The 25,891-nt window shown below is 41.0% G+C and overlaps 1 protein-coding gene across 6 annotated transcripts in view; it reads right to left on the bottom strand.

The window, feature by feature from the left end:
* The window catches only part of PHYHIPL (phytanoyl-CoA 2-hydroxylase interacting protein like), a 95,921-nt gene that overhangs the window by 3,896 nt on the left and 66,134 nt on the right, over positions 1–25,891 (bottom strand). For all 6 annotated transcript variants that reach the window (XM_065551862.1, XM_005307464.5, XM_008163206.4 and 3 more), the window contains 3 exons: positions 11,683–11,879; positions 3,253–3,427; positions 2,266–2,383 (listed from right to left, as the gene is read on the bottom strand). In XM_065551862.1, coding sequence (XP_065407934.1) covers positions 2,266–2,383; positions 3,253–3,427; positions 11,683–11,847 — 458 coding nt within the window. In that variant the 5' untranslated portion in view covers positions 11,848–11,879. The remainder of the gene's footprint in view (positions 1–2,265; positions 2,384–3,252; positions 3,428–11,682; positions 11,880–25,891) is intronic.

Here is a 25,891-nt window from a genome sequence, read left to right as displayed (position 1 = left end):
GTCACAGGATCAAGGTTTACCTAGTAAACAGACCAAGGTCTTGCTGTGTGCTGTACAATCTCTTGAGACACCCATTGGAACCCTCCCACTCTAGCCCTAAATACACCACTTTGTGCGCTACTGTTTACTACTTAGAAGTCCCTGGAGCCCATCAGAGGTCTTCTGAATCATAAGGCAAAACAACACTGAGGCAGGGAATGCTAGTTGAAGGGTTACACATGATGGGATGATTTGTTTTTTTAAATGGTGCCAGGCTTAGTGGTCACCAACAGCTTAGTCTAGAGCACAACATCATACCTTCTGAGCCAGAAATTCTTTGCCAACTGTAAAAGACCCTGAATTTGCCTGTTTCTGAACATCTTCATGTATTCTATATTACTGAGGGAATTATGCATTAAAAATTATGCACCCAAATTCTGAAATTTAATTTGTCAATAAATAAATGTGGCTCCAGCATGGCAGTGGGAGGGTGGCTGCATGGAGGTGGGAGATCACCCTGAAGCCCCCACCTCCCCCAATACAGGGACTCAGCAGTGAGGCTGCACCTGACCCTGGCACAGTGCAAGGGCTGGGCCTGCCCTTCTGTGCCAGGCGCACCAGGTGTGGGTAGGCAGGCTCAGCCCAGCAGGACCTAAGTGTGGAGGGATCTAGGTGTGGGGCAATCTGGGTGTGGGCAGCTCAGTGAGAGATCTGGATGCACAGGGGCTCATTGTGGGGTTCAGGAGCAATGGGACTCTGCAGGGGATCCAGGTGCTGGTGGCTGGGCTCAGCAGGGCGGGGGCGGGTGGCTGTAATCTGGCTACTTTCAGAGCTTTCAAAGCTCTGTGAACTCAAATGTGCACGTACTGTGAACTATGAAAGATTCACCCATGTGACCCCACCCAGTAGGTATGAGGATCAGGTAAACCTGGGCATTCCAAAAGGATGATGTGCTCTTATTACAGAACTCAAAGGCCTGATCCAGCACTTAGCTGCTCCAGTTTTCTGCAAGTGTTACTTCACTGAAACTGAGTTACATTTGAGTAAAACTGAGGTAATGCAGTATTGAAACAGGCCCAAAATCTTTAACGTATGCTAAAGTATAAGAAATGAGCATGTTTAAATTTCTTTAAGGCAAGTAATCAGAGATTCTACCACTCTGAAAGGCAGTACAAAAACAGGATTCTACTGCATTGCTTAGCGGATGGCAACGTACCCCTAAACCAGTTTTCTCTTAGAATACTACTCTTGCCACTGCATGGTGTCTTTTCCTAAGACACTCTTTAATGCTCAATCAATATCCTGAGCTCTAACCTCTAGCACTGGGGGTTATGGCATCTATATTTTGATTGCATAACTGTCTAGTTTTGCTGCCTGTGCAAAAGAATATTATAACTTCAGCACTAATATGCAAAATAAGCAAATAATCAAAAAAAAAACACGTTAAGAGACCACTAAGGATGCACAACAAGCATTCAAAAGTCAGTAAGGGATAGATCCACAAAAAGACTAAGGTGCCTGACTGCCACTGTAGGCATCGACATCCAACTCTTAGGCACCACTGTGATCCTCAAACTCCCTGCTCAGCTGCCGCTTAACCCTGGAGGCACCTAAAATCCCTACGTGCTGGAGTTTCCACCATTAATGATCTCTAGGCACCTGGGTTTCTGCCACTGAACATGTGAACAGCCAACTTAGTCTAGGGAATCAGGTGCCTAAGCCCCTGCAGAACTCTGAGAGTAGGCATTCCTAGCTATTGTGCTTGTGAGGCCCGATCCAGTAGACATTTCAACACCTACGTTTCTCTGTGGATCTGGCTTTAAATGACACTATTCAGGTTGCATATGCTTGAGTACAATGTGCACATGCAGATATATGAGACACATGTATACATCAAGTACTTGCTGGCAAATGTATGCACAAAATTGTACATCCCCTATCTTTAGGGATATCATTCTGAATTTCTAGTACATCAATCATTGTCATTATTACTTAGTCTTTAGATTATGATGGTGCCTAGAGACTTACTCAGGACTGAAACTCCATTACAGCAGGTGCTGTGAAAACACAGTTTCTACTCCAAAAACTTATTTCCTATTCAGATTCAGTGCTGAATTGTACAAACTTACATAAATGAGTCGCTTTTCTTCTTGAACTGGAAATGTAGTGCACAGACTGTTGTAAAATTGTGTCTTCACTTAATATATATTTTTATGTTGTGTAGAGTTTTAATACTTAGCTAGAATTACTCTCTTAATGTGGATCTTGCACGTGTTTGTTTCTTACCTGATATAATCAAAGTATTCTTTGTGCTGATTCCGATAAAATACAGAAAGCTTAAGCATACGTCCTGCAATCACTTCAGCTTTTTCCAAAAGCTGTGTTAGATGAACTTTTGAATAATCTGTGAAGAGAAGACTATCTGCTAGTAAGAAAGAAACATTATCATCTCCTAAATCACAGTCTAAACTTATTCTGAAGACTTGTACAAAACAGACAAAGGGTGGGAAGGCAAAGAGCAGCAAAGGGCCAGATTTTTGGGACTTAGGTATTAGAGCTTCAAAAATCTGCCCCAAAGTGACAGTCAGTGGAAGAGCCAGGCACAAAATCCCCATCCACCAGACTGTATGACCGCTCATGACTGTGATACGTGGTAGGTTTCACAAGGGGTTGTTAGCATTATCTCCTACTAATGGTATTTTCCATTAGAAACTGATCCCTAATTCCCATGTGCTTATAACCTAGTAGCACAACACACTCCCACAGAGGAAGTACTAGGGCTCTGATACAGCCCAACTAATACAGGGTTAAACTCACTCCAGTGCCGTTAGCACATACAAGGACTCACTAAAACTCTTAATGAGGAGTACAGGGCTTTCATACAGGCAGGCTCTGTGTACTGGGGTGAATTTCAACCCAATGAAGCTGTGTGTAAGTAAATGTATGCTCTCTGGAGCACAGAACAGGGTGGGATGGGGATGGTGATGCACTGAGGCTTTCCACAGGCAGACTGCCTAGGGGCTGTGGGGTAATGGCTCCTTTCCCACCTCCCAACAAGGCACCAACAAAGGAGCAGCCACAGTTAAATTATACATTTTGAACAGAAAATAAGCCGCCTAAACAAACCCTTCCATTTCCAGATGTCACAGGTACTGACTATTGACAATTAGTCTGTGTCGCAATAGCTGATACAGACAGAAGCTAATCCCTTTCATATAGCATGTTTGGTTTCTTTCTTTCCCTGTGTGCTGTATCTTTTCCTAGTAATCTTACCTCCTGTACAAAACTCTATGATTTCACTCCACTCAGAAACAACGTAATCCCCATCAACCTGCTTTGATGCCGTCTGCACTGCTACTGTATATTCCGTTCTTGGGCTCAAGAACCAGTGTCCACGCACAGTCATAGGGAGAGGAACAGCTTTTGCAACCAGTTTAGTGGGTACATCCTAATGGGACAAAAAAGTATGATCAGTTAGTTGAGCAAAACTAAATTCAGAAAGTGATATAAATTAATTTTGGGGGGGGATGAAGTTCAATAACCTTATTTTAAACCCCTTAGGCCCAAATTCTGCTAACTTTTCTCACTCAAGTACCGCAGTGAAGTTAATAGGATGACACACACACTAAGAAGGGGACTGAGATTTAGCCTTTAGCTAAGTGCATTCTTTTAATATTGGGTCTATAGACTAATATTATTACCTGCAGCATAGAATATACACTATAGATCAAGGACATCAATTTGTACTTAAAAATGCAAGCCTGTGGGGGTGAAGACCATAATTTGATCATGATACACTATCCTGCTAAGGAAACGTTAAGGCTGTTAAAACATAAGCTTAAAAAAGCCTCCTCTCACAGCTTTTAACTAAATATAACTTCACTGGCATACCGCCTGATTTACACCAGCATGAGGGAAGACCAGCCTTTCACACAGCTCAGCACAAAATAAAGACAGTGATGCTTAAATGTTTCAAAACCAGTGCTGCATGTGTTAAATGCCTCACAACAAGCCTGTTTAAAAATAGCACACGGGAAAGGCAAATGCATGCCTTTATGCGGAATTTGGGCTGTAAGCTTTGTGTCTATCACTATAGTCTTCTGGTTTCTATTTTTCCCGTGGCAGAGCTTCAAACTACATTGTGCTGATAACAAAGATGGAGGCTCTCTTTTGCAGCTAGCAAAGCTCACAAGATGCTGAAATGCTTGAACTCCACAACATCAAGGACTGCAGCTTAGATCTCGCCACAAGGGAGTAGATGGTATACAAGGTTTCCTTGCTAGTACTATGCAGGAAACATGGCTGATTTCTGCATCCTTCAAAATCCTGCAGAAGATGGTAACAGTCTTGATCTTGGGAACAAGCTGTGCAATAATAATAAAACGGACAATATCCATTAACTTAATTGTAATCTTCTATTCCCTATTTGTGTGTAAGCAAGCTGAATGGTATTAGATATAGCAGCATGTTTGGGAACAGGCAGCTAACTTTAGAGTTAGTATTATTTGTATTACCAGAGCACCAAATAAAAAAGAGCTGTGATGTATCCACAATTTTTCCATTCATCAGTCCTCATTGATTAAAAGCTACAAAGGCTGACTGTCATTGTGGGAGCAGAGACTGGGGTGAGAGAATCTGCATTTGAGAAACTGCTGGGAAAGAACCACTGCCTAAGGAAATGGGCGGAGTGGTTGCTTTCACCGGGGATGAGGGATTCATTGTATCAAGGTCAAATGGTGAAAAGGGATCTGGGCAATTGAGGACTGGTTACATTGCGGTTATGGCAGGAGGGAATCAAAGCAAGAGGCAGTGGCGATGGATTCCCTGCACTGGCGTGGTGTGGGAGTTGGAGCTGGGATGGAATGTGGAAGGAATTCCCTACACATGGGATGGGTGGCAGATGGGAGCCACAGCATCTTAAAGTTGCTGCTGCCATATGAACAGTGGACGTTTTAAATTAACCTAGCTTCAGCCAAGCACAAATGCCAGCTAGCTAGAAATTTAAAAAACAAAACAAAAAACCTCAAGCTTTTGCTTCTGCATGACCCATAAACATGGTCTGAAACGGTTTTTTTTTAAATTAAGAAAAAAGATTTCTTTTCTGTTTGTTTTTATATTAGAAATAACAGGTTTTGTCTTCCCTGTTTGTGTAGGAGGACTACTTGGAAATGGAAAAACTAGCAGGAATGTGACACAACAAGAAAGTGAAAACTGATTAGCTGAGAGAAAAGATTTCATTTAAAATCACTTGATTTTCTCTCCTTAATACTTATTTTACTCAGACGCTTAACAACTTGTTGAGGGAAAAACTCTTTTTGTCAAAGACTCAATTGCCCAGTCTCTTAAACTGCTGGCTGAGAAAGCTCCCATTCCAGTTATTTCTATGGTTTGGGGGATGATTCCCCCACCCCCCAATGTGGGAAGTTTCAATGGTAAATTAGTGTCATACTGTGAGATTTAGCATGGGCATGTCACTACTGTAAATAGGGTGACCGTCCTCTTTAATAAATGGAAAATATTATGCAGAATCCAGGCCAGCGGTGCAGCGTGGGTAAGGAATCACGGCCATTGACATACAAAACCAGTCACATATTTCAGAGTCCTTGACTCTATGAGCCAACTCTGCAAATAAAGACTTAAGATGTCCCTAGTCATAGGTTATAAAGTCCTCCACACCTCCTTCCTCATAATGTCACTACTCAGCATACAGCAACAGATGAGCAGGATGGGACAGTGAAGAGTTAAGGTTGTTTGGTTACCTTATTTGTACATTTTCATACTTTAGTATTTGGGTTTATTTTTTAACGTGCAGCCTTAAACTTTGAATTTCCAGACTGAAATGTGTTTTGCGAAAACTACAATGTTCACTAATGGGATTTTCCCCTTAACTAAGTGAAACACAGCAAGAGGGAAGCAGGAAAAACAAGGATGAGAAAGAAAAAGATTTTAAAATGACATTCACGTCCCCAGCACTAGACCTTACACAAAACCACATCTTAAATAGATGTTATAGGACTCCAGCCAGACTGCACTCAGCAAAGCTAATGGACTCATCAGTCTGCTAGCGATGCAATCATTATTTAGCCTCCTTATCATATTTCCTGGGAACATACAAAAATTGTCTTAATCTTGGAGCTAGTTTCTGTGCACATATCATAGAGGTGGTTATTGCCCCCATTAATTCTGCCTTCTTGGGCTTGCCACTGAAGGCTCTCCATCTTCATACCTCTAAAATGTATATTCACAGCCATCACATTATTGTATACCAGAAAATTCTTCTAGAGCAGAGGTGGGCAAACGACGGCCCGCGGGACCGTCCTGCCCGGCCCCTGAGCTCCTTGCCAGCCCCGGCCCTCTCCCCTGCTGTGCCCCCTCCCCCACAGCCTCAGCTCACCATGCCAGCGGTGTGGCTGGCTCCGGCCGGGTGGCGCGGCTCAAGGACAGCTTTACAAGTGAACACAGGGTACCCTGGCACGGGGCCCCCCCAACAACAGGGGGCCCCAGGGCCGGGCACTCAGGCAGTTCAGCAGCGGTGCACCCCCTACAAGAGAGCAGGCAGGCGGTGCAGGTGGCGGGAGTGTGGCCGGAGGACTAAGGAGGAGCACCAGGCGGCTGCACAGCCGGCCGGAGAGAAGCTTTGAAGGAGAAACAGCTGCTTCTCTCCAGCTGCCCTGCTCCTCCTGAGTCCTCTGCCCATGTTTGCAGGGCCACATTCCGAAAGGAGCGGGCGGGGGGGGCGAGGGAGGGGAGGAATGATAAGGGGTGGGGTTCCCAGGGGGGTGGTTAGGGGCAGGGGTCCTGGGAGGAGGCGGTCAGGGGACAAGGAGCAGGGGGGATTGGATGGGTCGGGGGTTCTGAGGGGGGCAGTCAGGGAGTGGGAAGCGGGAGTAGGCGGATAGGGGGCAGTGGCCGCTTTGGGGAGGCACAGCCTTCCCTACCCGTCCCTTCATACCATTTCGCAACCCTGATGTGGCCTTCAGGCCAAAAAGTTTGCTCACCCCTGTTCTAGAATACCAGAAAGGCCCTATCTACCTCCAATCACAAAATGAAAAAAAAAAAAAAAGGGAATTACCTCTATGTTGATGGGAAATAATCTTTACAAAAAGGACTAACGTGATCACTTTTCTAATCCAGGGAATTTCTTCAAGATAGTTACCTTAACCTCAGAAACAAATTTGCACTTTGAGACATCACTTGGCACTATTTCTTTTTTTTTTTTTTTGGCCCCCAATGGTCAGCTGAGTCTGAGAATGTGCAGAGAAGGCTGAATGTCACTTTTGTACCATCAGGATTCTGTGTTTTGCAGAGGTTGGTTTGGCCATCAGCATAAGATAGGACAGCTCTAGTATATGAGGGGCTGCAACAGCCCCCCAAGAAATAGTCTGATGGCACAGAATAGTGAGAGCACACTCTCCCTCCCACTCCTTGTTGGAAAGATCTTGCTGCTTTTCAGCCCTTTTATGCTGGAGAAGAGCAAAAGGGGGCTAGAATACACCTGAAAACCAGGGCTTTTGCCTTCTGTTCTTTCTTCCTCCATTTCTTCTTGATTTTCTTGTCTGTCACTTATATTGGTAAACATAAGAGTGGACCTAGGTTCAATTCCTGGCTTTGCCAAAAATTTACTTGTGACCATGACAAGTCACTTAACCTTTTGTGCCTCAGTTTCCCCATCTGTAAAATGGGAATAACAATATTTCCGTACTTCAAAAAGGTGCGATAAGGCGTGAGGCTTGTAAAGTGCATTGAGATTCTCTCATGGAAGACAAAATATTATCATTGTTATTGCTAAGTCTATTTTAGTAACTACAGATGTCCTCACATACACATTTCCATTTTCCACAAATATGGTGATACTACAGTAATAAATAACAATATGCACTATCTTAGGACCTCAGTGTGATTTGCAAATGTTAATAAATTAAAGCTTAACACCTGCTTGAAGAACAAATATCATGTCATTTTTTACCAACAGGGAAACAGACACAAAAAAGTTAAGGGCAAGTTTTTATGTACGGGTGACTCATTAAGCTTCTAAATAAATGACCTGATTTTCAGAGGTGCAGCTCATAGTTGTTCCAGGTGTCTACATCCAAGCTCATTTTTGGTTCGTAGTGTGGTCAGATCAACACAGCTATAGAACCTCATTAAAGAACCAGGTAATCATCTGGGGACGTCATTCTTTAAGGATTTCATTTTCTATTACTACAATTAATGTTCACTTTTAAAAGTATAGTTGGTTACAGTATAATGAGCCAGCTGCAGCAACAGTGTACAAAAATTGTTCTGCCTGTTTCATTCCCCATTTGGATAGCTAGATATAGACCTTTGAAGAGTGACGAATGAGGACTCTCTTTGGGGTAGGAAGAGTTAGTGACCTTCCTTTGGATCTCTCCACCGCATTAAAATAAGAATACAAAAGTCTGTGCTTTATTTGCCTGATCCAAAGCCCACTGGAGACAACGGAAAGACTAACTTCAGTGGGCTTTGGAATAGGGTGTGATGGAGTGTTCACGCCACACCCAAGTGGAAGGGGTTAATGGAGGCTTCCTGGGCCTGCCATAGCCCCTCCCAGGAAGGAGCAGGGGAGGTCAGTCCTCCTGGCAGCCTAGGGAGGCTGCACAGGAAGCAGCCAATTGGCAGGAGGCTGCACAGAGCTGCCCATAAGGGCCTCGTACAAAAGGAGCTGCAGGGCAGAGCAATGTCAGTTGCTTTGGGGAGCTTACAGAGTGAGGACGGTGTTCCTAGCAGGCTGCAACAAGGGTAGCATCTTGGACAGAGTAGCTGCTGGCAGTGATCAGGGGGAGGGGCGGAAAGAGGGAGCCAGTGGGGAAGTGGCTAGACTGGTGGAAAGTGATACCTACCCCCAGAAGGGGGAAAACACACATGGCAACACGGCTGTGGGGCCGAGTCATGAAGAGCATGCTGTGGTACTTGGACTGAGGCGGGTCTGCAGGCAGAGAAGACAACAGGAGAGGCACCACCTGGAGAGGGCGCACCAGCTGGCAGAGCTAATCCCTGTAATGGCCAGCAGGAGGCACCATTGTGGTGAGTAGACTCTGTCACACAGGGGCTACATGTACAACAAGAACAAAACTTAATTCAAAATATAAACTATTATTTGCATATGTTGTTATGGCTTTCTGGGAATCAAGATCTTCTGCCTCACAATGAAAGGCAGGATAGATCAGTGGGTAGAGCAGATAAAGTCAAGAGAACTGAGTTGTGTTCCTAGCCCTGCTACTCACTGCTTTACTCTGAGCAAGTCACTCAAGGTATGTCTACTCTACGGGAACTGCAGCAACACAGCAACAGCTAGGCTGACAGAAGAATTCTTCGGTCAACCTTGCCGCATCTACACCAGGGGCTAGGTCACCTTACTTATGGCACTCAGGGATGTGACTGTTAGCTAGGTCACTCTACATTTTAAGTGTAGACTAGGGTTCAGTCAACCTCTCTGTGCCTGAGCTTCTTCACCTGTAAAATGGGAATAATAAATTACTCACCTGGGTTAAATGCTTTGAGATCCTCTGATGAAAAGGGGCTATAAGTATAAACTATTACAAATAATAATATATGGAAGCCTTTGTATGTGTCAACATATTAAACACATTGAGTAATCCCCTATTCCTATTTAGCAGAGTACTTAAGCTTGTGCCATGCTTTTCTGAAACAAACTTATTTGTAGATATGGCAGGTGGCTTAAAACTGTTCTTAGCACTAAAGACAGATTAAATGAAACACAATATCCTTTGACATGTACTATTATTAAGCTATTAAAATAATGGTCCTTGGAGTTCTCCCCTAAAACCCATCTACCATACTTATTTCGATCCATCTGAACAGAAGAAATCCAGCTTTTACATGTCCACTAACCAAATTAGTATCAACATGTTTCAAGTTACATGCAGCAACACAAAACAGATCCTATTTACCCATCATTTTAATTGACACCACCAACCCTATGCTGTTTTACAAAAGCATTTATCCATTTCCTTTTGACTAAGAATTTACCTCAGTGAGGAGCTAGGCAATTGCTGAGAAAAACAAAATAAAAAATGATGGCCTATCCTTATTACATTACTTGTATCTAAAAACAGTTTATAAACTGACTTAAATGTTGAAGTAACAGGTACACTAATTTGCTATTGATCCTTTCTGGACAGTCATAGCTTTTACATCAACAAATTTATATTAATTTGTACTTAGAGGAAAAAAAATATGAATTAAGAGAGAGATACCCAGAATCAAGAATCCACCTGAGGAAGCATTTTATTAGAAGAAAAGTATGTTTAGTCTTTCAACATAAAATGGGAATTTAACTTCAAAGGCTACCAATGCAAAAGCAAGATAAACAGCAAGAAATCCTGTTCTAATTTATTTGTTGCCACAACCATAAATGGGTCATATCATCCAGTGGTGCAAATTGGCATAGCTGCATTGAAGTCTATGAAGCTATGCCAATTTACACCAGCTGAGGATTGGGACTAGATCATGTTTTAAAACTCACTGTTTAAAATTGTGATGATGGTTTTCAGGTACACAACACACACAAAATGTTACTTCCAACCATCCTCATAAAACCAAAGGAGTAGGACAGGAAAAATGAGGGAGGAGAGAGGGGTTATAAATATAAAGATAACTGTGGTCACGGTAAAAATACCTTTGAAGGTAAAAAGGTCAACATAAGTTAGTAGAAACATTTCCTGATTAACCCATTAGTTTAGAAGCCCTAACTGATACAAGTGTTAGTAACATTAAAGCTATAATGACTTGATCTTGTCCCATTGGGTATTTGTACTCTAATACCACTCATCTTTTATGGATCCTGCTGACATATTTTAAACCAGCAGGTGATTGTGCCTTTGATAAGGTTGTCGTCCCTTGACTTCCATCTCAGTCCATTCTGCTACATTTCGAACAGCACTTTAAAATACTGTGAAGTCAATGGAAGTTTTGCTTGATTTGAGGCATACAGGATCAGCCCCCATGAGCGCAAACAAATTCAGTGTACCACTATATAGAGAACTAATGGAAAGAACAGAGAGCAAGTATTCAGGTCATAGCTGCTGAAATGTATGAGCAAGTGTGCTAAGACATTCTGAACAAGCATTAAGAGGTGGCGAAGGACCGCTGGAAACCATCCTAGAAGTTCATTCCCATTACCGAGTCTTGTGTCACGAAGACACGTATTGCTGTTGTGAGGACATCATGGATACACAGAGGTGCACAATGCACAAACTGTGTAACAAAAAATAAGAGCTGTAGGGGAACCAGAACTGCTGTTTTGCAGGAAATTCTGCTGTTTCAAACTTTGTTTTACGTTTCAATTGGAATGAAAACAAAGAATTTCAATATTCCTGCAAAATGAAATTTTCAAAAAATTATTTTGACTCAAAACATTTAATTTCTATAAAACTGAAATGTTTTTTATTGATTTGACTTTTAAACTTGAATTTATAATATAATACAAATTACACAGAATATTCTAACATGATCAAAATGTTTCTTTTCAATTTCTTTTAAACAAGTTTTCCCAAAATATTTTGTTGGGAATTTTTTTTATCAGCTCTATTAAAAATCCCAGCTTTCTAGTGAATTCAGCATGTGGCTTTACAGGGCAGTCAGGAGGATTGTCACAACATTTACATTTATTTATTCTAAGATCATGCATTTTCACTGTTTGCTATTTAAAAAAAAAATTACCTTGTGTTTAAATTTGTTGGAATTCTTGTTCTCTTTCTTGTTTAGATCAATAAAATAGTGAGTAATACGGTCCTTGGATTTAGAATCCATGTCCCATGAAATCTTGAAAGAATCACATGTGATGTTACTTATTTTGATGTTGTGTGGGACTGGAAGTTCCTCCATCTCTGCAATCCCACTATCTTGTGATTTATTCCCTGTGTAAAAATAAACATTGACTGCATTAGACAAATATGTACTAGAGAGGTAGGCAACCTATGACAAGCGTGCCAAAGGCGGCACGCGAGCTGATTTTCAGTGGCACTCACACTGCCCGGGTCCTGACCACCAGTCCGGGGGGCTCTGCATTTTAATTCAATTTTAAATGAAGCTTCTTAAACATTTAAAAAACCTTATTTACTTTACATACAACAATAGTTTAGTTATATATTATAGACTTATTGAAAGAGACCTTCTAAAACTGTTAAAATGTATTACTGGCACGTGAAACCCTAAATTAGAGTGAATAAATGAAGACTCGGCACACCACTTCTGAAAGGTTGCCGACCACTGCACTAGAGTATGACTGTTTCAACTTTTAGCATTGGTCCCTTCCAACCATTCTTTTACAAAAATACATACACACAGCTTAGGAGCAACACTAAGGCCCAATTCTGTAAGTCATACTCAGGGGTGTGGAGGGGAGGAGAGCACCTGCTCACATGAGCTGTTGCCTTGAAGTCAGTGGAAATACTCACATAAGTAAATGCTCATCAACATGAGTAAGGGCTCCACAATCTGGATCACAGTAAATTATACAACAAAGATGTTGTGCCACTACATATATGGTTCCACAGAGATATATGAAGTATTTGGTGGCTAATAGTGAAAAGTTAACAGGACCAGAAATGACTTAATTTCATAGTGCAGTTATTGACTGTCAAATGTAAGAAATATAATTAGAAATGGAATTCGTCCTAGCAGTGAGTCTCAAACATCAAGTATAAACCAACGCTTTCAACATTTACAAGAGGCATGAAAATATAAAATCTGATACTGTCGTATTTGCAACAAGCATCAAATATTGACACTGTGATAGTCTCAATTTGTCCCTTGGTTCTATCTGCAATGTTTGTACACCTGAACTTCACTGCAGTTTCATCAGGAAGCTTCTTCTAACTTCTACAAATGCACATGAGAGAGAGAGAACTAATTGTCCACTGACCCCACAAGCAACACTTGAACTAAAATTAGGTATTTCCCTACACTCCTGCCTAGCGAGTGCTTCCCTGCAGTGGCGCCGCCAGCAAGTGTTAAGGGATGAGGTGATCTTTGCCAGACTCACACTGCATAAGAGTGTAGAGGGATGCAAATCAACAACAGAAAAGAGCAAGAGAAAAGGACACAGCACAGAGAGCTAAAAAGCAGTGATGGTATATGGATAGTATGATGTGAAGGAAAAGAGAGGGGATAAGAAACAAGTAGATAAAGATGTGAGGAAGACAGAGAGATGAAGAAAAAAAGGAGTGTGGGGGAATTACTACTGACAACTACACTGGGGTTAAAGGCAGTGGTACCAATGAGGGGAGGCTGGTGGGAGGGCAAAAGCCTTCCCCATTCCCCACCAAGGTTTTTGCACTTGCTGAAAGTTCCATAGGATCCAGCGCTTGGAAGATGGGGGGGAGGGGCATGGCCTGACCATTTTAAGCTGTGGTCCCAAACTGTATCAATACGGCTGCTGCTGGAGCATTACTCCGGCTGCCTGATAACACCACCACTGAAATTTGACCCAGATGCCCTTCCATCTAGACAGAATACATGACTTTGGACACCATGATCTAAATTTACAGAAGTGTACGTAACACACCCACAACCCAGTCGCCAGCAGGCGGGATTGAACATGAGACCTCTGGAGCTTAAAGCGTGAGCCTCTACTGCATGAGCTAAAAGCCAACTGGCTGTTAGTTAAGGCTGTAGATCAGACTCATTTAACTCTATCTAAGTGGTCTCGGTGCCACTAGATGGGACAACACAACACCACACCCAGAAGGTGTGTGGGTTACATACTTCCCCTAGCTGAGGAAGCTCGTCCCAAGCTTTAGAGTTTTCCCAGTTGAAATCCCAGACAAGCCCCTACTTGTAACGCCAACAGACCCTGGTTGCCGGGATCAAACTTGGAATCTCTGGGGCTGAACACATGAGTCTCTACCACATGAGCTAAGGCTGTAGAGCCTACTCAATTACCTCTGTCTCTTTAAGTAGTCTCAGTGCCACTAGATAGGCCACAACTCCACAGCCACAAGGTGTATGGGTTACATGTACATCAAGTTTGTGCAGTAAAGCAGAGGTTGTTTTGTGTGTGCAAATTCTATATTTGTGCTTATGCATCAGTATTATGTATTTACTGTTGGTCCCAGACAAAATCTGATCACAGGCTTTTGAAAATTTTCAAAAATTGGCCTGATTGTTCATATTAGTAAAATGATAAGCTGTTCATTAGGAATTAAAAATACAAACATGATATGAGCAGAATTTAGGAATCTAAGATGGAATATGACACTCTCTGCTTTAAGCGACAAAGAGTCCTGTGGCACCTTATAGACTAACAGACGTATTGGAGCATAAGCTTTCCTGGGTGAATATGAAGTAGGTATGCCACAGAACTCTTTGTCGCTTTTTACAGATCCAGACTAACACGGCTACCCCTCTGATACTTAACCTCTGCTTTGTTAGCTGTTTTCTCTGACAAATACTATTATTGATATCATCACACAATTGTAATGTTAGGGGTGTGTGGCAGATGTAAGAATAAAAACCAGAGTAAAACTATTTTAGCTTTCTTTGTAATTTTCAAATAAACACACATGCAATGAACAATAGAGAAGTCTAGCCTGTAAAGTGTCTAAGCGGTTCAGGACAGGGTGAAGGGTCCTGGTACACTGGAATATCTAAGACCATGAGAAGTGAGCAGAGAGAGAAGCAAGACCAATACATGAGATACAAAACTGAACTAAATATCCCATATAGTGATCCTAGCCTTATGCCCTTGTTCCTTACCAGAACCCTACCAAGTACTCACTTGTCTTTAGGGATTCCCTGGCATACCTGAAAGTGTACCAGTAGATTTTTCTAACTTTGTCAGAAAGTGACATTCATTTCAAAATTATTTTTAATGTTTGTTAAAATATTTTTGTATATTTTTTAAAAATCTATAATCACCAACACATGATGAAAATCTAGTAGCAGAGTTGACATGTAAATAACTCCTGATACATGGGCAAACACACACCTCCATCGTAAGTTACACTACCTCTCCTATAAAGTCCACACCACAGGAAATAGGAGATCCAAAAGTCAGAAGTACCTATAATGTTCTGTATAACAAAGTGTTCCAAAGTATACTGCTGTCTCAGTAGCCACTTCTTCCTCCCTCATGGCCCTTACCCTGATGTAAATACAGATATGTTCCAATTCTTAACTATTTTAAATTAATTTTGTCTTAGTTTAAATACTGCTGATTTTTAAACTCCGCAGCATCCCAGAATTAGTACCAGGATACAGAACCTTTCATCTTTACAGGCCTGATCTTACTGAACAGCTCCCGCGAGTTCCTGAGCTCCCCATTCCCACTGTGCAACATGGTCTCAATTGCAATCCAGTTCAGGTTGCTACTGAATTAAAGTAATTACCATCTGATGGCATTTCAGTGACCTAAGTGAAATAAGGCAGTGGTCTAGAGCCAGTTTCTAGTGAAGGGTCCACATCACCAGAAAGCAGCAGCATTACAACTGACGCTAGTTGTCAGACACAGCAGAGAAGCTGAGGAATGAATGGGCACAGTGACTAAATCTATCCTCTCACTCCTGGTTGTTGTCCCTTAATGTCAGGGTTGAGGCACATTGGCAGAGCAGTCTGGGTAAGCTTGTGCCACCACTGCCTATGCTGTGTTTGCAGATGAAGGACTTCAGTCCCTAGATCTGTGCATCCAACACCTTTCATGAGCACTGCATTCATTTATGACAATGTGCGCGCATACACACACACACACGGGGGGGGGGCACACATTAAGATAAATGATAATTTTATATCTGTAACATGGCATCAAAATGCTGGAATCAAAATATTAAAAACAAATAATAAGTGCTACCCACAGCAAGCTGCACAGGGATAGCCACTAATACCATATATGAAGAGTTAAATTAAAAAGATTGTCAGGATCGTAAAGGTAGCAGAATCCTTGACAACCTGTATCGGTGCAGCATTGAGTGAAAGCTGAACCTTTATCATTCCAAGTCTGGTACAGTAGTTGTTTTTAGATTGATGTGACTGTAGAAATAGGTGTTTCCAAAAAAGAACAGCATGGGGTAAAAAGATTCTTTTCCCTCCTCTGAGGTTCCAAAGTCAGTTACAAGAAAAAAGGCTGCTTTCCAAAAATAATATTTTTTTCTAAAAATACCTTTTCTACTGAAGTTGCAAACATTATACTCCCAGTGTCAACATTTGTGTAGTGCAAACTGCTATTTCTTTTCTTAACTCAATATTGAGTTTAATATACCTAAATTAACAACCACGCAGTTGTAAACACAATTCACACATCTCCTGAAAACAATACGGCCTTGTTAGAGACTGAAAAAAAATATTCTAAGCCATGTCGTTCTACTGTATCATATAATTATTTCATTCCACTCTTTTGCTCATTATGTCTCTGGAGATCTGGTCTTTCCTGCATGGCATTGCATTTCCCCCATCTGAATTGCAAATGTATATTTTATATGTTATTATCTACATCAGAAAAAAAATGAAGAGGCACAGTTTATGAACATGATAATATTTCACGTTTCACTATTGACTCACACTCTTCATTAAGATCGGCTTTCCAGAATAAACACCCCTAAGTATGTAAAACACTTTAGTAACAGGAAAAGGCTATCAAGGCATCAATCAGATCTGGTTGATTTGAATGGCACCTTCCTTCTTTTTTAAAAAATTAAATCCTTCAATTCACTTTTTCTCCAGAAGCAAACCTAGGTGTCTCTTGAAGTTGTATGAGCTAATCCTGTTAATTTTCTTTCCTATTTTTCATTTTCTGTTTATTGAATGCAATGGCTCTCTTTGAATCCATATTGGCCCTTCATTTTCTAATATTTACATTAAGATCCTTAGCTATCTGCGTCATCACAAGTACAAATGATTTATCTCAATCAACTGTCAGTCCATCTCTTCATTAATTTTATTAGTTTTTATTAAGACAATTTCAAGTCTCCTCTTTACCAAAGAAAAGAAGGCCAACTAAACTTTTTCCTCATATTAGATTATCAAGAACTGGTATCATGTTTGACAGTCTATACTTCCTTCACAGCAGTCATATTTTTTCTTTGGTACAGTGGCCAATACCACACATGCAGCAATGCAGTTGAAATCTAAAAGTATTTTGTAGTTCACAAATCTATTACCACCTATGAACTTCATGGCTGTAATGGTGGTTTACACCATGGCCGTTCAGAACAACATTGCAACAGCCGGAATAGATTCAGATTCTCTTTTTCCAAAAGTGCTAACCCCTGCCATTTGAACCCAAGTACTAACTCAGACCCCAAATCCTGCAGTTGGATCTGTTCAGATGGATCCTTACATCCACAAAAATCAGATTGCAAGATGAAGGCCTCTGCAATTAGCAATATGAGCATGACACACAGTCAAGCAAGTTCTGATCCCATCCACTAGAGGGCAATGGTTAAACAGAATACATTCAATATACATTTCCAATTTGTATTAGAAAACTCTGCTAGTACAAGGTGGTAGTTTTCCCATTTTATTGCAGCTGTGCCCTGTGAGAATGATTTCAATGTTTCTTTTACAATATCCATCCCCGCCCCCAAAATATTTTTACTTTTACTTATCTGTGAACTGGATATATTATACCAGATTAGTTAACTGGACATATTCCTTAGTTTGGTTCTTTGCACCCAGAATAATTATTTCACTTTTAAAAGACTGACATAAGATTCAGTGCGGATGAAAGTGAAATGGAAAAGACCTTTTAGGTTAGTTTGTCTATTTTCCTGCCATTTAGTGAAGGATTGCTTCTTACAATATATTCTCTAATGTTGTTCAATCCAGTTTTAAATCACTCAAGCAATGGGGCTTCAACTACTTAAACTGCAGAACAGTCTCCGAGAGGAACAGACCTCACCGTTGAGAACATGGAAGTTCTGTTTTCAATATCGTCACCCAAATTGCTTTTACACGTTTGATGAAATCTAGCCCTCTTGAGGGGTAGTATGAGGGGTATGCAAAAGCTAAGTGGGACTCAAGTGGAATATCAGAGGTTCTACAATTGACCAATCACACGTGTAAATTTCCATTTAAAGCTTCCCATTGTCACTTACTCGAGAGATTTTTCTATCCAGCATCTAATTTACCCCTTTATTCTCATCTCACGATGCTACTGATACATGCCCATCCATTCATGCTGAAATCTAGTAGTGAATCACTCAAAGGATAGGTTAACAAAAGGAAATAAACCCTAGGGCAAACAGAAATTGCAATTTAACCAGTAGATGCTTGCTCTGAAGTAATCCAAAATCCCAATTAAAAAGAATTTACCACTATGGTTTGGTAGCCAGCTGTTTTCGTATTTGCCTCTCTGTCAGTTCTTTATGGATGACTTGATCTTTCCTTGCTGAAACATCACTTAGAGGCAAAAATGAAAATAAGCTACACAATGTTGGAATAGAGAACTGTACATTGAAAATTAAAATGGGGCAGCTTCTGTTTAAAGCTACCCCTTTTATTTTGCATTTTCTTGATGCTCCAACACTTGGAACGGCAACAGGGGAACATAAGAACAATACTGTTGTCACATGTCCTCTGGCTGAAAATTCAAAAGAAAAGTTTAATAACCAAATGAACCCAATCTCCAGTGTCACATAATGGGCAATGTCTTCCCCTGGAACTGGAGACCAGACATTTCACAAATACCTCTGTTTTCACAAAGTCTGAGTTTAGTTATTTAATAAGTAAACAGTCCAAGGGATTCTTGATCCTTTCACAAGAAGCCAAGGAAGCTACTTATTTGTGTACTGTTCACACTCTGAAGGACTAAAATCTTATGCTCAAAGCCACAGAATAAATATGAAATGCCAGCTTCACTGACATCAGTTGGAGAACCACAAGATTAATGCTTTATGCTCCTATTCACAAGCTTATCTCTCTCTGCCATATCCAGAGTTAAATTTCAACTTAAATTGTCTAATCAATTTTAAAGCAGTTGTGATTGTCACTACTGCAGCTGAACCAAAATGTCGGCAATTGAGTAGAAACAAATTATATAAAATATATACTTAATTTAGTGTTTTCATTATATTCCCAATTCAGAAATTAGCTATGAATGAAAGAAAGAAAATAGCACTGACGTTTCTGTTGACCATTCATGGCTTTCACTTGTCACTGTTGGAGACAAATGATAGAACTTGGGGAGTGATAAAACCAAGCTGAAAAGACTTGAGAGATGTCTGGGATTGCTTTTGAATTTGTCTCACTACCTAGAAAACAAGCAGCTGAACCATTAGGTCTGAAGTGGTGGAAGAATGAAACAGAAAAATCCTATTGGAACCTCTTGCTGAAAAATGGTGATTGTACATACACAATAACTACATTTTCTGATTTTAATAATATGAGCACCCTTCACTTTTCCCTTAATACTCAAAAGACTGAAGTCCACAGCATGGAGAACTTGCCTACTGATTTTTCATTTAACACACAAAGGCTTTTTAAGTTATCCACAAAGAGACCCTGAAGGTATTCACTTCAATATACATATTTTTAAATATACACAGAAGAAATTTTTTACAAAATTGGAAAAATAAAATAATAGTTGCTTTTGGGCTCTGACATTCACTAACAGTCAAATTAAGCATCTACAATGAGGCATTAACAATGGAAAGATACTTAACTATTGCATGACTAGCAAGTCCCTATATAATTTGCATATATAATTTGCATATATGTGATACCATTTCCCCACCTTATTTTGCATATAATTCATCATGTGGACAACACATTAAAAATATAGGCTCATGCTGGAAGGCTATGCACCAGACACACTGCAGTGAGACTACTGAGCATTCAGACTCGCTACAGAGTTGATGTGATTTGTATTAGCAATCAAATCATGCTTTCACTCCCATAACTCCATCCCTAATGCAAATAGCTTAGCTTGCATGATATCAGCCACCTCTCACAGTAACTGTGCAGTCTGCTGCACCGTGTAAACATGAAGAATTATCCATCAGTCAAACACATTCACAGAAAACAGTACCTGGAAATGATTGAATACAATGAAATAATGAGCACCTATCAACAAGTAACAAACAAACAAAACAAAAAACCCTACAGCAATAATAAGCATGACTGTTTGTATTCTTAAAGCAAAATGAACTTCTGAAACATTCATTCAATTTCAACGGCACTCTTTAAAGCAGAGGCAATTAAAAGAAGACATAATCATCACTTAAGATGAAATCCTTCTGTGTGGTGGATTCACAAAATACCCATTTGTTGTTTATGGATTACCATGCAAGAAAAGATCAGTGGATATTTTTTAAAATTATCCTCTGCTTGCCCCCTGGACCTAGATGTTGTGGTTCTGGTTCTAGGAGGACTGTGGGAGGAATTTTCATATTGATAATTCCCTGGCACATGATTAGTGTTCAACCCATAGTTAGTTCCATATCTGCATCTAGGATTTTATGTGTATCTACATATACTAAAAAACTGTAATATCAGAACAGAATTTTCCTGTGAAACACCTTGCCAAATTCAGAGGTAACATAAATAATGGTGACAATTATACATCTCTAAAACAGTAAAAATAAGAGTGTAATTTACATACTAGCAAGAGTTGAACCAGGAAAAGCAACCAACAGAAGGGTGTAAGAAAGTGATAAAAGGGCCCTCTGTGATGTTTTAAACTTTCCTGTTGGCTATTTCCCCTGCTACAATCCCATCCTCATGCCCCATCAGTGTGTAAATTACACCTATTTAACAATATGTAGTGTACATTACAATTTACACCACTTCTGAATCTGGCCTACCATGTGCAGGTCCACTGTCTTATTTGACTTCTTGTTGAAGACATCATTTGCAAGGGATAAGGGCAAGTCATCTGGTTCTGAGGTTTTCCTGCTCAAGGGTAAATCTCTGGTAATTTTTGAGTCCTGATGTGAGAAACATGGGTGCAATTTCTTGTGATCTTCTATGAGAAATGTGAGAACAGTATTACATGTTTCCTAAACTACAATGCAATTTCATAGGATCTTGGAAAACATGTCCTTTAGGGAGCGTCAACAAACGACTTGGTGTTCTGGATGACTTATTGTTCAGTTTGTGACTTTAATGTTACAGTTTAGATGTGGATATACATGTGACCATCCATCAGTCTGGTGTCTGCATCTAAGGTGTCAGCATCAAATCATTTACTCTGCCCAAGGGATGGAATATCTTTTGCATTTAACATGGCCTGCATTTTGACAAACTTCAAAACAGTGGAATCTCGATTGGTGTGCCCAGTTTCAGTCCGATCACACTTCCTTGCAGAGATCCCCTGGAACCTAGGTATTCAGAAAATAGATATCCCTATTTGGAGCAGGAAAAAAAATCTAGAGAAGCCACTTTCCAAGTTGTAAAAGTGAAACAATGTCATGACTCCTCGTCTCTGATCCACTCATGAGAATGGAATTTGTACATAAAGATTAACTCACATTAATCAAATAGTCAGGTTTGTAAGTAGCATATTAAAATGAACAAACACAAAACCTTAGCCCATAAATAAAACTGGCATTTAGGTGAGGCAATAAAAGCTTGATAAGGCAATCAAACTGAATGATTTTACTGTGGTTACAGGATGATAATATGCACACTAGATGAAATATAGCCAGGTGCTGAACTTAACTTCCACTTAGGTCCTATTTTGAGGATTTAAATGTGACATAAATGGTGCATAGGTCATTTTGCTGGCCCTCTGCACAGGGGTGAATTTCACCCAATATGATAGAGACTTACTCTTTGAACTGGCACATCAGACATTTTTCTTGCATATGATGGTATCCTTCCAATGGACAAAATCATTCTCTACATGGGTTTGTGTTTGTACAGGCAAGAGTGACTAATCAAACTGCAGAATTTTTAAAAGCCAACACTGGTTGTCTAAGGTTCCCGTTGGGTTTCCCAGCCAGGAAATCCATAGCACTTATAAGAACATATACCTATAGGTTGGGAGATAAAGAAACCTAGTTGGAGGCAAATTGGCTACAGAAATAAATTCATTTCACTCAATAGAATGTAAATAACTTTTATCTGGAATCATTTGAACCATAATAAGAGTCGACTCACTGGGGAAAACTTAGTGACTCTTCACAGTATCCCCCCAAAGGCTTACCACCTTTCCCCATTTTTAGGGAGAAGAGGGGTTTTCTCCATCCAAAGGAACAACAAGCTTAACCTGAAGAGAAGAGTTTCTCTTTTGTCTCTTTAGATAAATTACTACCAATAAATAGTCAGACTAGACTAAGGCCAGCTCTAGACTACCACCTACTTTGGTAGAACTTACATCATTTCTCCCGCCAACATAGCTAGCGGCTCTCGTGAAGGTGGATATATTATGCTGACAGTAGAGCTCTCTCCCGTGAGCACAGAGCATCTTCACCAGACGTGCTGCAGCTTCTAGTGTAGACTAGTTCTAATATTCCTGTGCCTAACAGAACTCTTATGGGTGCAAACAGGAGTTTTGTTTTGTTTCGTATTGGGAACTTTTGTGTGGACTCAAAGCAAGATCATTTCTCCTGAGCACTGTCAGATCTGCACTTCAAGGAAGAGCAAGAAATGAAGTAAGAGACTGGACAGAGAAATTCCCTTTGAAAGATTCAAATCCTGACACCACCACCATGAGGGGATGCTGGGCAACAATATTTATTATTTGGTCCAAATTCTGCTTCAGCCCATAAAAGGCATGACCAAAAGGACCAGAGGATCATTTTAGACAGGGCCATCAGTTGGCTCCCTTAGGGCCAAAAGAACTTGCCCTTGGCAGATGAGTTCCCTAAAGAGGTATCCACTACTATCAGAAATGCTGTAAGTTTGCATTTGGTTAAATTCTCCTCCAAATAAACTGCTCTGCGGGCCACTGGATTACCAGTCTGGGTGATCCCCAAAACGTCACAGATGGCCCATTTATTTGACTGGATAGAGGGAATGAGGGCTACTTTCACTCTGCCTGACAAAGCTGATGAGGTCTAACTGCCTTATCTTATCTCCTAGAACTGGAAGGGACCTTGAAAGGTAATCGAGTCCAGCCCCCTGCCTTCACTAGCAGGACCAAGTACTGATTTTGACCCAGATCCCTAAGTGGCCCCCTCAAGGACTGAGCTCACAACCCTGGGTTTAACAGGCCAATGCTCAAACCACTGAGCTATCCCTCCCGCCTTGACTGCTACGAAAACCCTGGCTATCACAGAAGATAAGTTTGGGAGAAAAGAAGAGGGAAGAAATATGTCTTAGAGGTGAGTTCCATTTTTAAGGTCTCACACAGACCTATCTGGACTAGAGAAACTTATATGGTGAAAGGCTGCTCCTGTCCAGCTTCAGTTGTGCTGAGAGGCTTGGAGGTTTTTATACCTGTGCACTGTGTAAGGCTTCTGGCATGACAGAGTCAGCCTCACCACAAATAAGCACACAGATTTTGTCCCTGAGCATTCTTTGGCCTCTCAACCATTTTGAATTCCTCATTAAAGGAGAAGCCTAATGAAACTGGGAAAACCACAACAGTGAACATTCTAGAAGAAAGATCAAGACTAGGATAGTTAACAGAAGCCTTGAGATAACCTAGTTGGGCTCAAAAATTCTGAGTTCTATTAACCATTCATGCCTGTTCAAGTGGGATGTAAGCAAAAGCTCACTAGTTAGATTTACCTTGACCACTCAGAGAAAGACAATGCTCAGTGCAGTCCGTTGTGGCAAACTGTCAAGTATGTTTTCAGGGAGTAAAGCTCTGCTATTGTAAATTTCCCTAACTTGCTTGTTTTCCTAAAGTGTCACTGCATATATACTGAACAGGCAATCTGTTATCACACTAAATTGCTTTACTATAAGGTTATGCATCTGGCATGTATGTACATAAAACACCAATACAACAAAAATGATCTCTACTTAAACTTTTTCCTCTCTCTATTCTCCAATAATTTTTGCTCTTTTCCATAAGTGGTACACCAGATGCTACTAACACTGTGCATCAGCATTCAAATCACAAACCAGAAACTGAGAATTGTTTAGGGATAAGCTTTCCCTCTGCTATACTGGCACATCTTAAACGTAAAAATCCACTCCAGGATGACTCAGGAACACTGAAAACGGGATCAACAAAATATCCAAATACGCTGGCATGTGGCACCTTGCACTACTCTTACTGACAAAACCAAACATCAACATCACATAGTTGTTGTTACATTGTTTTAAATTCCTAATTCTGTAAATATTTTGCAAATAGCATGTTTCTCTGCGGTTATGTTTCAAAAGCAAGTGCATTCCACAAATGTACAACAATTCAATTTACCATAGAGACACATTTTCCTAAAGATTTAGAAGTATAATTCCTTCTATTTGAAAGAAGAAAAGTCCATCTGCTCCATACAAAGGGTAAAGGATAATTACTTACCTTACAGTAACTGTGGTTCTTCAAGATGACGTAGTCAATAGATCCCACAGTTGGTGCCCATGCACCTCATGAGCACAAAAACAGATTCTTTTGGGTACCATTATCCACTGGGGCCTTGCCATGTTCCTGTGGGAGGGCATAACGGGCAAGGCAGCTGCGACCTTCTTCAGTTTCCTCACAATTTCAAATCTATGTTGCTGAGGACTCCAAAAATCAGGAATGGAGGACAGATCCAGGGATCCACACTGATTAGAACATCTCAAAGAACCACAGTTACTGTAGAACAAGTAACCATTCTCTCTTTCAGTATGTGTCAGCGTTGCTCTCACTCTACATGACAGGCAAGCAGTATCTTCTTCCAGATTGTGGGACTGAGCAGTCATAGTTGATCAATCAAACAAAGATTCCAAACTTGGCATCTGCCCTGGCTGCCATGTCAAGTGCATAAGGTCAGTGGGTTACTCCACATGGCTGCTTTGCAAATCTCCAAGATTGGCACATTTATGAAGCGGGCTGATGATGATGCCTGTACTTTAGTGGAGAGTGCCTTGAGGTCTGGGGAGAAAGACTCATCACCCAGCTGGTAACAGGTGGAAATGCACTGTGCAATCCACTTTGAGTGTCTCTGGGAAGAGATCATTTGATCTTTCAATACACCTGATATGACCACAAAGAGAAGGGATTAAGTCCTATCTAGGTAAGAGTGTGGAGCTCTGAAGATGTCCAGACCGTGAAGTTTCTTTTTTGGTGGAGAAGAGTGAGGTTTCGGGAATAAGACTGGTAAGGTGTGAGGCTGCTTGGCAATGTACTTTGGGTGTGGTCTTAACACCACTTTGTCCCTGTAAAGTGACTTGTACAGCAGTCCAGCTTAGATCTCGCTGACTCTGTGCTGATGTGATGGCAACTAAGAAGGCTTGCTTGATGGTAAGGCGGTATAATAAACAATCTGACAGAGGTTTAAAACGGGGCTCCGTGAGCCACAGGAGGACCCCACTGAGGTTCCAGGTTGGAGTTGGGCCACTAACTTGGGGGTAGGTCTGAAGAAGGTCCTGCAGGTATCTCAATACTAGAACATATGCAAAAATGGAATGTGATTGAACAGGAGTATGATGCACTGGGCAAGGTACCAATGGAGTCAGCTGCCAGGCAGTCTGTTCCTTTTCACTCATCTTCAGTGCCGGATGAGTTTTGGAGGATTTATCCTCCCTTCCCGATGCCTTTCTGCATCTCTCTATGTGAGAGGACATTGTGCTCTCTCTCCTGCCCCTGTGTTCTGGGCATCCTCTTTCTGTGCCCTGCTTTGACATCTGGGGCATCGCCTTCAATGTTGATGGTCTTGATGGGTCCAGTGCTATGGTCGGTGCTGATTATTTACTCAATGTAGACTTCTCCACTAAGGTCTTGGGCATTATCTGCCAGCTCAATGGAGCACTAGATACTGCAGGTTTGACCATTAGAGTATCTTGGAGCCTAGGTCTTCTGCGGCTGACACCACTCTCATAAATCGTTCTAAGAGATGGA

The sequence above is a fragment of the Chrysemys picta genome, chromosome 7 (assembly GCF_011386835.1).
Source record: "Chrysemys picta bellii isolate R12L10 chromosome 7, ASM1138683v2, whole genome shotgun sequence".
NCBI classification, from domain to species: Eukaryota; Metazoa; Chordata; order Testudines; family Emydidae; genus Chrysemys; species Chrysemys picta.
This window is presented reverse-complemented; position numbering and strand designations above follow the sequence as displayed.